At 39.8% G+C, this 13,458-nt stretch overlaps 2 protein-coding genes across 2 annotated transcripts; both read right to left on the bottom strand.

Moving 5' to 3' along the window:
* Window positions 1–7,160: 7,160 nt before the first annotated feature.
* Window positions 7,161–7,787, bottom strand: LOC104799158. The gene has a single exon (XM_010521541.2). The coding sequence runs from the start codon at window positions 7,694–7,696 to the stop codon at window positions 7,361–7,363; it is 336 nt and encodes a 111-aa protein (XP_010519843.1). The 5' UTR covers window positions 7,697–7,787; the 3' UTR covers window positions 7,161–7,360.
* Window positions 7,788–8,734: 947 nt separating this feature from the next.
* LOC104799157 (conserved oligomeric Golgi complex subunit 8) lies at window positions 8,735–12,850 on the bottom strand. Its single transcript, XM_010521538.1, has 12 exons — window positions 12,498–12,850; window positions 12,270–12,422; window positions 11,567–11,715; window positions 11,340–11,417; window positions 11,141–11,234; window positions 10,982–11,056; window positions 10,544–10,840; window positions 10,377–10,444; window positions 10,233–10,287; window positions 9,963–10,101; window positions 9,468–9,652; window positions 8,735–9,165 (listed from the first exon to the last, which is right to left on the bottom strand). Exons 1-12 carry the CDS (start codon window positions 12,642–12,644, stop codon window positions 8,845–8,847), a joined length of 1,761 nt encoding a protein of 586 aa, XP_010519840.1. The 5' UTR covers window positions 12,645–12,850; the 3' UTR covers window positions 8,735–8,844.
* Between the last annotated feature and the right edge of the window lie 608 nt (window positions 12,851–13,458).

Raw genomic sequence — 13,458 nt, 5'->3', positions numbered from 1 at the left:
GATATGGGGATCACCTTCGAAGATGAAATTCAAAGTTTGTGACTTCTCAGCACACTTCCGGATTCGTGGGAGACATTCAGGATGTCATTGTCAAACTCAGCTCAAGACGGTGTCATCTCGATGGAATACGCAAAGAACAGTATTCTAAATGAAGAGACACGGAGACAGTCTCAAGGAGCTTCCTCGAGTTCTGATATTCTGGTATCTGAATCGAGGGGGAGGAGTCAGAATCGGAATCCGAAGGAGAAAAATCGGAGCAGGAGCAAATCCAACAAATTTGCAAATGTGGAATGTCATTACTGCCACAAGAAAGGGCATATCAAGAAAGATTGCTGGAAATTGAAGAAGGACAACAAGAAAGGAAACAAACAGGAGGACAACGAGGAACGAGTTGCAGTTGCAAGGCAAGAGTTCCTGATCATGGTCGATGGTGATATGATCAATCTCACGTGCCATGAGACCAGTTGGGTGATTGACAGTGGAGCTTCCATTCATGCTACATCACGACGTGAATTCTTTGCTACCTATACTCCGGGTAACTTTGGTTCTGTCAAAATGGGCAATGATGGTTCGGCTCAAGTCGTTGGCATTGGAGATGTTTGCTTGGAGACTAGTCTTGGTACTAGACTTATGCTTAAAGATGTTAAGCATGTTCCAGATGTTCGTCTGAACTTGATCTCAGCGGGAAGACTTGATGATGAAGGTTTCTGCAGTACATTCAGTGGAGGTCAATGGAAACTTACGAGAGGTTCCATGGTTGTGGCTCGAGGTACGAAGTCTTCGTCGCTTTACTTGATGTATGCTAAGCTTTCTAAGGATATCATTAATGCCTTAGAGAGTGAAGATGCTATTAAGTTATGGCACAAAAGACTCGTACACATGAGTGAGAAAAGAATGTCTGTGCTGGCAAAGAAGGAGATTCTACAAGGAGTCTCAGGATTACATTTAAAGAAATGTGATCATTGTTTTGCAGGAAAACAAAATAGAGTTGTGTTTAAGTCTTCTATACCTTCGAGAAAATCAGAGATTCTCGATTTGGTACACTCAGATGTGTGTGGTCCATTGAAGACGAGATCAATGGGTGGTGCCTCATATTTCGTCACATTTATCGATGATCATTCGAGGAAACTGTGGGCGTATACGATGAGGACTAAGGATCAAGTTCTGGGTATCTTCAAGCAGTTTCAAGTCTTGGTGGAGAGACAGACTGGGAAGAAGTTGAAGTGTATCCGAAGTGACAATGGAGGTGAATACTCCGGACCGTTTGATGCTTATTGTCGTGAACAAGGCATTAGGCATGAGAAGACACCACTGAAGACACCACAGTTGAATGGGTTGGCGGAAAGGATGAACAGGACGATCATGGAGAGAGTTCGCTGTCTGATTTCTCAGTCAGGTTTGCCGAATTCCTTTTGGGGTGAAGCTTTGAGCACCGTGGTTCATGTTTTGAACCTATCACCTAGTGCTCCGCTACATGGTGATGTTCCGGAGAGGGTTTGGACTCGCAAAGATGTTTCCTACAGTCATTTGAAAGTCTTTGGGTGCAAAGCATTTGTTCACATTCCCAAGGATGAGAGGTCGAAGCTAGATGTGAAGTCAAGACAATGTGTGTTCATTGGATACGGTCTTGAAGAAATGGGATACAGATTCTATGACCCAGTGGAGAAGAAGCTCGTCAGAAGTAGAGATGCTGTGTTCATGGAGGATCAAACTATTCGGGATATTCAGAAATGCAAAAGTCCAACTCAGAGTGTTGAAGGTTTGATCGACTCAGGGATAGTTCCTCGAACAACAATTGAGGAAACTATTGAGGGTGAGGTACAAGGAGAAACACCTGGTACAGATGTTCCCGTGCAGGTTGATGACGGTGTTGATGAAGACTATCGGGTTGAGTCGCCAACTACCGAAGACCCACCGATGTTGAGAAGATCTGAGAGACCTCGGAGGCCATCGACGAAGTATAGCCCAAGTGAGTATGTATTACTTACTGAAGGGGGAGAACCAGAAAGTTTTGATGAGGCTCTCGGAGATAAACACAGAGATGAATGGCTGAAGGCCATGGATGACGAGATGGATTCTTTGTACAAGAATCAAACGTTTGAGTTGGTGAAGTTACCAGAGGGTAAACGAGCATTGCTTAACAAATGGGTGTTCAGGATTAAGCATGAAGAACACAGTTTGCATCCTCGATACAAGGCTAGGCTGGTTGTAAAAGGTTTCAGTCAGAAGAAAGGAGTTGATTTTGATGAAATCTTTTCACCGGTTGTGAAGATGTCATCCATACGGGTTGTTCTGGGATTGGCAGCTAGTCTTGACTTGGAGGTTGAGCAAATGGATGTGAAGACGGCTTTCCTTCATGGTGATTTGAAGAAAGAGATTTACATGGTACAACCTGAGGGCTTTGTTGAGAAGGACAAAGAGGATTACGTTTGTCGGTTGAAGAAAAGTATTTACGGGTTGAAGCAAGCACCGAGGCAATGGTACAAGAAGTTTGAGTCAGTTATGGGGGAACATGGTTACAAGAAGACGACTTCAGATCATTGTGTGTTTGTGCAGAAGTTTTCTGAGGATGATTTTATCATCTTACTGCTCTACGTGGACGACATGTTGATTGTGGGCAAGAACACAGAGAGAATAATGGTGTTGAAGAAACAACTTAGTCGGTTCTTTGCTATGAAGGATTTGAGACCAGCAAAGCAGATTCTTGGGATAAGAATTGTCCGAGAGCACAGAGAGAATAATGGTGTTGAAGAAACAACTTAGTCGGTTCTTTGCTATGAAGGATTTGAGACCAGCAAAGCAGATTCTTGGGATAAGAATTGTCCGAGAGAGAAGTAACAAGTTGTTGTATCTGTCACAGGAGAAGTACATTGAGAAAGTACTTCAGCGGTTCCATATGGAGAAATCTAAAGCTGTGAGTTCGCCTCTTGCTTCACACTTTAGATTGCGCAGTCAACAGAGTTCGAGTACAGATTCAGAGAAGGAGGACATGAGACGAGTTCCATACGCCTCTGCAGTGGGAAGTTTGATGTATGCTATGGTTTGTACAAGACCAGATATAGCTCACGCCGTTGGGACTGTCAGTCGGTTTCTTTCAAATCCAGGAAGAGAACATTGGCAAGCAGTGAAGTGGATTATGAGATATCTTCGAGGTACTTCTGGTTTGAGAATTGTGTTTGGAGGTGATAAACCTTTGTTGATTAGTTACACAGATTCTGACATGGCCGGAGATACGGATTCTCGGAAATCTACGTCGGGTTACTTGGTAACTTTTGCGGGTGGAGCTGTGGCATGGCAATCGAAGTTGCAGAAATGTGTTGCACTTTCTACTACTGAAGCTGAGTTTATCGCCGCAACGGAAGCTTGTAAGGAGTTGTTGTGGATGAAGAGGTTTCTTGAGCAGATTGGGTTTACACAAGATAGATATGTCTTGTTGTGCGACAGTCAGAGCGCCATTCATCTTGGGAAGAATCAGACGTTTCATTCAAGATCGAAGCACATTGATGTGAGGTATCATTGGATTCGAGATGTCGTTGATTCGAAGGAGGTTGAGCTCGAGAAAGTTCACACTGATGACAATGGTGCTGATATGATGACAAAGGTATTTCCTAGAGGGAAGCTTGAAGTGTGTCACAAGATTGCTGGGATGACGGGTTCTGTCTTCATAGTCGGAAGGGGGAGAATTGTTGAATTTTCAGCCTGATGAAGCCAAAGCAGCCGCAAGGTGGCGTGAAAATTTTCCTCCATAGGCCCCACCTAATTTGTTTTGTTAGGCAAATTTTTGCCTATAAAACGGAGGTTTCGCGGAGGGGGAGAAGCACGCAAAGCAAGAGCAAGCAAGAAGCAGAAGCAAAGTGAGAGGGAAAAAAAGGGAGAGTGAAAAAAAAGAGTGGAAAAATATTGTGGGTATTCGGGGAGAGATTCGATCAGAAAAATATTTTTCTGATCGATCTAAAATTGTGAGAAGAGTTTCTACACTCCGACGGAGGTTTTTCGGAAGTTGTTCTCTACAGAGCGAATCAACACAGTTCTGATCGTCGGGATATTTGACGGTGGTTTTTCGTCTCCAGTTGAGCTACAAATCGGTATACTTGTTCCTGACCCTTTCGTCTTTGATTTATACGGTTGAGTTGTTGCTGGAATCAGAAGTCACGGGGTTGATTTGCAGTCTGGTTACTACTTATGGGTAGTGTTCTCTCGGGTTACTGAGATTAGAATATTGGAGTTAATATTCTGTAATCTCAGTGTGTTGCTGTGTGAACATTGTAATCCAGTTATAGTGGATTTTTGGGTGGACTACGGTCCCGTGGTTTTTACTCCTCACACCGAGGGGGTTTTCCACGTTAAAAAATCGTTGTCTTGTACCGTTGCACTAGATATTGTCATCCTCACAGGTTTACACAAGTAAGGGGTTTGTGTTACTGATTCATAACAAACGATCGGAGTAACGTAAAACCCCCCAACAGATTCTACACTCGAAGAACAAGTGCTCTCTTGATTCGGCCACCTCGATTCGGCCACCTGATTGCAGAAGAAACAATTAGGATCCACACTTATCCCCCACGAAAGTAGCCGGTCCTTTGTGGGGCATTTGTTGTGGAAGAATAACCTGGTAATGAAGGCATGTTTCGGTGTGTAGTGTTTGATCCAAACTAGTTTAGTCCAACTTGAGTTCCTTTCCCTGTCTTTGAAGCTGATTCAGATGTCTCTTGCCTTAAAAGAGGTCATAATTTTGTCTTTTGTGACCCAGATTCGTCTGTCTAGTCTATCGGCTAGGATGATGGTATTCAAGTGTCTCTCGGACCGTGCGTGAGGTATGGACCATGTTCCGTTGTTGTAGACTTCAGAAACCTTTGCCTGCTTATGAATTCCCATTTGGTTTGGTCCCATGGAGCCAAGGAAATCGATTAAGTCTGTCAAAAGGAGTCCAACTATTGTACCAGAACGATGTAGAGCACCCGTCCCCGATCTTAATTCGGAGGTAAGAAGCTGCTTAAATGGCCAGGATGGCTCGGGAGTGGATTGACAGACCAGAAGTTTCTCCTTCTAAGGTATTTGTCTTGTACCCACGCCACCACAGTGAGCCAGATCGAAAGAATAGTTTCCGGATCATTTTTAGTCCGCAAATTGAATTCCAAGTCTGCAGGTCACACAAGTCTAGCCCTCCTTCAGACTTTGGTGTGGTTACAGTCCCCCATCCAACCTTGTGGCCCCTTGACTGGTCAGTTGTGGATTTCCAGAGGAAAGAGGCGCATATGGAGTTCATGCGACGAATGCATGACTTAGGTAGCATAAATACATTCAGCCAGTAGCTAACAATCCCTGAGACTACGGATGTCAAAAGTTGTAATCGGCCAGCAAATGATAGTGTCCGGGTAGTCCAAACGGGCGCATAGTCCTGAGTTTCCGAGAGAGGAGTGGGATGCCTAGGTAAGTGTCCGACAGATTGCGGTCTATCTCCTGAGTTGAGAGACCTCCAGTGACTATGGCAGATTTGGTTACATTAACCTTTAGCCCCGAGGTGTTTCCAAAGTCTTCAAATATTGTTAGAATGGTTTGGATGGATGTCTGCTCCCCGTGTGTGAATATCAATAAATCATCGGCAAACATAAGGTGGGTGACGTGGATCCGAAGAGACACATCTCTGCTCCTTTGTCTAGCTGGATCGATAATGCATCCATGGCTATCACAAAAAGATAGGGAGAGAGTGGGCAGCCCTGGCGGAGATGGGTCTGTTCCGATATTACCCTAGCTGTCAGAGACCTTATGTTTTAAATGAATTAAAGTTTTTTTAAAAAAAAAATATTTCTTAATAAGCATATTTACATTACATGGTATCTATATCTATTTTCCGTAACATTAAAAAGGAGATCAGATCAAATCCAAAGCTCTTAATGAATCACAGGGGAAGACAAATTACAAAAAAAAATGAGATTTAAGATCAAATCCAAAGCTCTTAATGGATGCTCTCATCATTATCCATTTTAGATAGTGTAATGATCCCAATAAGTCTACCATTAACATTAGTAGGGGTGGAGATTCGGTTCGGATGTTTCAGTTATTAATCGAACCGACCGATCCGATGTATAATCGAACTAAATAAAATTAAATTCAAAACCCGAAATAACTGTAAATCGAATAAACCGAATCCGAATTAACCGTGTCGAATAAACCGAATATAACTGTTTATTCACCTATGTATCACTAATTAATATACAATATATGTTAAATCTAATTAGAAAAAATAGTATAATGATATTGTTTTATAACTATGGTATGTAACAAATTGATATATATATATTTTTTCTAATTTAATCATTATTTTATTATTTTCCATTTATTTTATTATTATTTTATTATTTTAAAATTTTGTGTTATATGAATATTTGAAAATGATAAAATTTATTTAAAATCTTTTATTTTGTTGTTTTTAAAACAAATTATGATATAAATTTATATTTTATTGTTTCATATGTTAAGATGTTCAAGATGATATTTTATATTATATCTTGTTTGAATATTTTTTTTCTATTTATAAATGTTTTAAAAAAATTTAATATTATAATCGAGTCAAAACAAACCCAATTTGTATTTGGTTATAATTTTAAGTATATAAAACCAAACCGAACTGAATCAAACCGAATAAAATTAAATAACTGTTTGGTTATGAATTTTTAAAATCTGAAATAACCGAATCCGAATTAACCGTGACCGATTAACCTGAACCGTTCATCCACCCCTAAATATTAGGGTGGTCATTCCCGGTTTTGGTTTCGGATCCGGTTATTTCGGTTATAAAAAATATAACCATTCTGTGTAGTTTGATTATTTTGTTATCAGTACGATTCAAATTTAGTTTTTTTTTTGTAAAAAAAATTATTCTTTCAAAAAAAATTCTGGTTTTTTTATATTTTTAATCGATTTGCTTAGCTTTCGATTTTTTCGAAAAAAAACAAAACCGTTCGATTTTTATGTCGGATTCAATTCGATTACGGTTACCTGTTACTCGATTAGATTCGGTATGACTATTCTGTTACTAACCAAAATGTTCACCCTAATCAACATTATCATTGTTACGGTATAAGAGGTCTATCTAAAGGTCATTTCTCGATCTTAAATTAGATTATCGATCAAATCGATTCATGGGTGCGACAGATCCATCAAAAGTTATCATCTTTCCTGTAATTTATGTCGGAAAGAAACAACTGGAAATCCGACAAGTGAACCTTAAATTGCTGGCAAAATGAATAGCCGACACTGTTGGAGAGATTAATTACGACACAGAGAACAGAATAATTACTCGAGGATCAAATCAAAATCAAACCCAGAAAAGAAAAATCAAAAGTAAAAAAAAAAAGATTCACAGCCAACCATCGACGACCTGCGAACACCTCCGCTTGATCCATCGGAAGCTGTTCCTCAGCGAGCCTCTGACCTTTCCTTCGGCAGTATACATCTTATAGCCCGCGACCCGTTTCTTCCGGCCGAATTCCGGGTCTGATAGTCTCCACGATTTCGACCCGGAAAACGATTTCCCCTTCTTCATCTCGAAATCGTTCGGGTTAGGGTTAGGGTTATCCATCTGGGTCTGTCCGTAAGAAGCGCTGTAGCTGCGGAAATCGCGGGAACCTCCGTTGTACGGCTGGATCTGCATCTCTCCGTTTCCGTACGATCGTTTTCGGCTGTAATCTTCCATCGACGACGGTGGAGTCGATGTAAAGCTCAAGAGTCGACTAGAGAAGAAGGAATGGAGAGACAAAAGTCAGAGATAGATTTATAGCTGTACTGTCTTTGACTTGGTCAACTCGAGGATATTATTATTTTTAATTTACATTTGAAGTAAAAAAAATTATTATACAAATATTGTCCTGTCATATTATACAAAACTCCCGTTTGTATACTTAACGATGAAAGAAACTGGTCGAACGAATTAGCTCGTCACAAGCCAAGTTCGTCGCGATCCAATTCGTGAGCCAATTTTTTTTTGTTTTTTAAATATTTTTCTTAATAATTTTATTATTATCTTTTTTTTTTAATTCGTGATCGAACCAGGTTGAACCAAATATTCTTCAGTTTGTTAAAAAAAAAAAGAGCTAAACCGGATTGAATTAAAAAAAAATATATAAGATCAATATGGATTGGGCCGGTCCGAGTTAGAAAAACTCGTTTTACACCCCTACGCTTAGACCGTAATAGTGTCTTTTTTGTCTTGTTATGTGCGGTATAAATTTTATATTTGTTATTTTCTTATTTCTCATATATGGAATTTGGTACTCTTTTTTTTTTTTTTGGTTAAATGGTACTTCTTTTTTGCAGGTACCGACAAAATGTTTGATACTCGCATTGTATATAAATTCAAAAATTATATATAAATACAAAAGTGTCATAATATTATAATTATGAATTTGAATGGGATATGTCATTTGTTAATGTGAATGGGATACTCGTCGTATCAATCCCTAAATTTTATTTAAATATGAAAAATTAATAATATACGTCATTTTTTTTTGAAAAATAACATGATAAAATACCTATATATATATATATAATTCATCCGGTAAATTAGTTAACCACACCCCCTAATTTCGGGACAGGACCGATCATTCCCGGTTCTGCTGATCCTCTAACGTCTACATCAATGGAAACAAAGTTTCGTATTTTTTAAATCAATTGGTATATCAAATTTAAAACTTAAAAATATATTTTTTAAATGACGTGTTTCAACTCGTAGAACTCGTACACATATTCACGTCTGCATTTTCTTTTTCCCTGTTTCTTGCACTATATAATAGTAACATTGTTCGAACAAAAATAATGTAATAAAATGCAAAAGTAAAATCAATTTCAGACATTGTAGTTGTCGTTGCCTGAAGGTTCTTCTGCAACGGAGGACCCCTCTCCCGTTCTTTGCTCCTCCTGAGTTTCTACTTGTTGTTCTCCGACTTCTGTGGCAACACCGTTTTCTTCCGACGCAGCTTCACCGTTCTCCGCCACATTATTTTCCGTGCTGACGGCTTTATTGGGTTTCCGGGACGGCGGTTCTCGGGACGCAGATACCGACAAGAGCCTGTTAAGCCCATCGTGTGTGTTTTTCGCACCCATCACGAGTGTGGCTCCTCCAGGGTAACACCGGCCAAAACATGTGGCGCAGTGTGGGAAAACAACCTGTGAGAAAAGGGCAAAATCCGTAAGACACTACAAACTTTCGGGTTCTTGTTATCGTTTTTTCTCTTCCGAGTGATAGCTATGTCCCGACACAGCGGATAGATCTTTTCGTGATTTCGTAACTGTTTTATGAGGACTGCAACTGAAATATTTTGTGACAGTGGATTTGTAATAAAAGTTCTCCGCAATTTCGATTTTTTTAGTGTGTTCATCGCATCAGTGAACTGTTTCTAACAACACTACAACCGAGTTCTAACTGTTAAACCAACTTCATTTTTCTTATATTAAAAAGGAGACGGTACCTCGATGAATGCTCGGCAGAGTGAGAGGAACAGGGTGGATTCGTTCAGCCTGAGCATTCGGGTCGTGTTGTATCTTAGTAGAGAGTCGGAAATAGCCTGCAGTCCTTTGATCAGTTCTTGCGCAAGAGCGTGTTTCAGACTTAGTGGTGCACATGGACGAAGTTCGTTCATAGCAGCGGATACACCTATAGTCACATCCATAAAAATCAATCGCAACAACCGATGAAATGTTAGAAAAAAAAAGGATTAAAAAGAGAGTCTATGTCCAGCTATGATATAGCAAGAACCCGAAACATTAGCAGATATATATTTGCAATTTTTCGAAGAATATAAAACCTAAAAGCCTTGATTTTACTTCAGCACACAATCTAATGCAGTGGAATTTTGAAACTCAGGTTTTCGAGAACATTTTGGAATTTACTTAACCCAACGGAAATCCAACTTTTCCTCGAAATCTTTACTAGTTTGGCAGGTAAATAAGTGTGATTGGCTCACCGTTGAGGAAGACTGCCAGAGGTGGATGCTCCATCAAGTATGACGGTGGAGTGACGTCCTCCTTGATATCATCACCAATACTACTTGTCGAGAAGCCCACAGATGGTAATGAAACCCACCGATGCGAATCTAGGACTAACTGCAAGCAAAACATGATCGAACCATTCAAAGAAGTATCAAGAATACAGCTTAAGTTTCACCACAAATCCAAAAACAGTGTGTTTCTTCCAGAAGAAAGGTATCAGATTTTCCATTTTTCCAGTTACGCACCTGGAAATTTTCAACTGCTGTATTCATGTTCTTGGAGAATAAGTTTAAAACCGCCCTGCATGTGCAACGAGAGCTCAACACTGCATAATATAAAAGAATAAGTAGAGATTATCGTTGATTAAAGATCTTAAGATGATTCATTACTCTTCAAAAAGTGGAGGAAGCAAGCCCCGGAAGTCTAGTCCAACCCAACCAAGCCCCATAGCACAATACTGTTCAGTTACGATGAAAAGAAAAACGTTAATCAGTGTCACATGTTGTTTCAAGCAAGGATAGTAGAAAGAGAAGGCATGAGTTTTCAGAGAACCAACCATGCATTGATCCAAAATATTTGACAGAGATCCACCTTCAGTAATCTTTGGAAGCATGATTTTCAGAGTCTTCAGGTGTGATGTTATTTGATGCATGGCCCAGCTAAACAGAAGCCCGCCATCATAATTTTCTTCGCTCCCCGATGTATCATCAGCGAATATAGCTCGATATTGGTTAACAACATCAAACAGATGCATTCGGTGACAGTTTATCATGCCTTTTAAATACTCGTACGCATTTCTCTGGTCCAGATCCTCAAGAATCCCAGTAAGCCATGCCTCTCGGCATCTTAAGAACTGCAGAAAACAAAAATCATCTCACACGGAAAAGTCTATATTATTGTCATAAAACAAATACATATAAACCCTCCAGATAACCAGCCACATATGTAAAACAAATAATTAACTCAAACAACGATTATACAACAAAAGCATCACCTGCAATCGCATTTCATACTCGCTGAAGACTCCTATTCGGCGTAAGTAGCCAATAATGCGGAGACATTCTGGTAACTGAAGTAAAGAGCAGCAAGAAAATAGTTGAGTAGAGTTGAATCTTCTACGCCTCTAAATTTGGCAATGAATTTCACATGGAACCTGTATATTTGAGCGAAGTTTCTGAAGAAGCTGCGAGAGAAGCGATTGAGTTGTTTGTCTAACTTCTGCTGCAAGTGTTTGGATAACAGACAACCTAGGGAATGACAGAAAATTAGCTTTTGATTTTGGAAGCTTTTACTTCCATCATTTCAGAGGCAAAAATAAAGTAAGATGGTGCGGAAACAAATATAGAACTCACTTGGGGTGCATGGTAGCAAGTTTTGACACAAATGCTTCCAGGTCAAGAGCCTCATCGAAATTTCCATTTCTTACACATCTGACATAAGACAGAAAGTCTACGGATAAACATCATACACACTTAAAACCCGCTTCATATACAAAATAATAAGGCGATTTTTCCCGCATTGGAGTATAAACAGAATTTAAAGAGAAGTAACGTCTTGGCGTAAAGGTCTAGTTACTCACGTGTCCATAAGCTGAGGAATCTCGAGCAGGTCAAGCAGGGTGCTGTGATTGGCCAACAAAGTCTGGTTCAATTTCCTCTTCTCCAGAATCTTCTCAGAAGACTCAACAAATTCTGTGCAGCCTGACGTCAGTTTAGGGATCTCACCAATCTGCAAGAGGTGAGAACGCAGAGAAGTCCGGCATCGATATCGTAAATCATCACCAAAGGCACAACATATGAAGTCAGTCAATGCATATTAAAAAAGATGCCAGCAGTAAATCTGAATCATTTTCTCAATTCGATAGCTCGATGCCAATTCCTCATATACTGCTGGGGCTTTCGCCTGATCTAGAGCATTCAGCTATGTTGAATAGATCATATGCACCAAGAGTTCAAACTCCCAGGCTTTACTCACAGGGTGCAAGCATTAAAAGCCTCCAGCATCTGACGAGGGATAGTTTGAAACAAAAATCATTCCTTTCACCCAATCCACCACAACTTCCATTACCTAGTTTCAGACCCTAACTGTAATAGCTGAACACTGTAGTCTTCATGAACACTAACCCCATTTTCAGGAAATTTGTGTTCTTTGCTTCGAATTTTAAACTAAACGAAGTCTTACACCTCTTACTTAAACGCAGGGAAAGTTCTATACGCTTAGAGCACAAGAGCTGTAGAACTATCAATCAAAATGAAAAAGAAACAAGGGAGATTCCAATTTACCAGAGATTCGAGATGCTTATCGATCGAAGACACTTCCTGTCGGATCGCAAGCAAAGCATCAGCAGCAGTGATGAACGCGCGGTAATTTCCGACCGCCACCTCTTGCATTTGCCTCTGAATCCGCTCACCGTCCACCCGAAGCAACTCCGGTTCCTTCGAAGCACAAGACGAAAAGATTCAGACCTCCGCTTGGTTCAGCGAGAGAGGTAGAAATAGAGAGAGAGAGACCTTGTGGAGGCGATCGAGAGTGAAGGAGAGGAGCTCGGACACGTACGGTTGCTGAGAGGCGGAAACGAGTGAGAGATGACTGGCCGTCTCAGCCGAGGAATCCTCCGTCGACGAAGATGGCGACATCATTCCGACCTCCATCGCCATTCCGAATCTTCCCTCCGGTTAAGTTCGCCGGCGTCGATCCGAAGCTTCTCGAGAAATCTACGAAAAGCTACAGATCCAAAAAATACTACAAGAAAAACTTCAAATTCTCAAAGGATTAGTCACCAGATTTCAGCTGATCTGTGTTTCCAGTTTTTCCCTGGTTGGATCTGAAGTTTCCTGCGTCGGTTTTCTTCCCTCTGGTTTTCCAATTTTCATTAGATTAAAAAACAATAATTAATAGAAAATAAAATAAGATCCTCTATCTGAGTTAGAGGTTATGCATTGCCAAGTGGGCTCGGCGGTGGACTTGTTACTGAAATTGGGCTCACTTTGAGCCCAGTATAATTCCGCAGAAAGCACGTTATATATATAGGAGTATAGGAGTGTAAAATGGCCGGGTCGGGCCGGGTTCGGATCGGGTTTAATTCGGGCTTATATTTTTTGGGTCGGATCGGTCCGCCTATTTATTTTTCGGGTCTATGATCGGTGGTCCGGAGCCCGACCCTATAGAACTTGGACGGATTTCAGATTTTTTCTATTTAATAAAAAATAAATATTAATATATAATAATAATAATTTAACAATTTTTTAAAAAAAAACAATAACAAATTTTCGTTCATAACAATTATAATTAAAAAAATTAATATCTAAAAAATAATCATGTAAAATTTAAAATATATAAATTATATAATATTTTTAATATATATAATATATGAAAAATATATTCCGTAAGTATAGAAAAACATTGAGATAGAATTTAAAAATCAAAGTTAAACTCATAAAATATATATAAATATATATATATATATAAATT

The sequence above is a fragment of the Tarenaya hassleriana genome, unplaced genomic scaffold (assembly GCF_000463585.1).
Source record: "Tarenaya hassleriana unplaced genomic scaffold, ASM46358v1 Cleome6, whole genome shotgun sequence".
Lineage (NCBI taxonomy): Eukaryota > Viridiplantae > Streptophyta > Magnoliopsida > Brassicales > Cleomaceae > Tarenaya > Tarenaya hassleriana.
The sequence above is the reverse complement of the archived record's forward strand: the minus strand, read 5'-3'. Positions and strand labels throughout refer to the sequence as shown.

What these genes read in the sequence shown, in the direction of transcription:
- LOC104799158 (XM_010521541.2), bottom strand. Translation starts at nt 7,696, where the DNA reads ATGGAAGATTACAGCCGAAAACGATCGTACGGAAACGGAGAGATGCAG.
- LOC104799157 (XM_010521538.1), bottom strand. Translation starts at nt 12,644, where the DNA reads ATGGCGATGGAGGTCGGAATGATGTCGCCATCTTCGTCGACGGAGGAT. An exon ending in ATTCCTCAGCTTATGGACAC is followed by an intron (nt 11,418 to 11,566) that starts GTGAGTAACTAG and finishes GTCTTATGTCAG; the next exon opens with ATGTGTAAGAAATGGAAATT. An exon ending in AGTATGAAATGCGATTGCAG is followed by an intron (nt 10,841 to 10,981) that starts GTGATGCTTTTG and finishes TGTTTTCTGCAG; the next exon opens with TTCTTAAGATGCCGAGAGGC.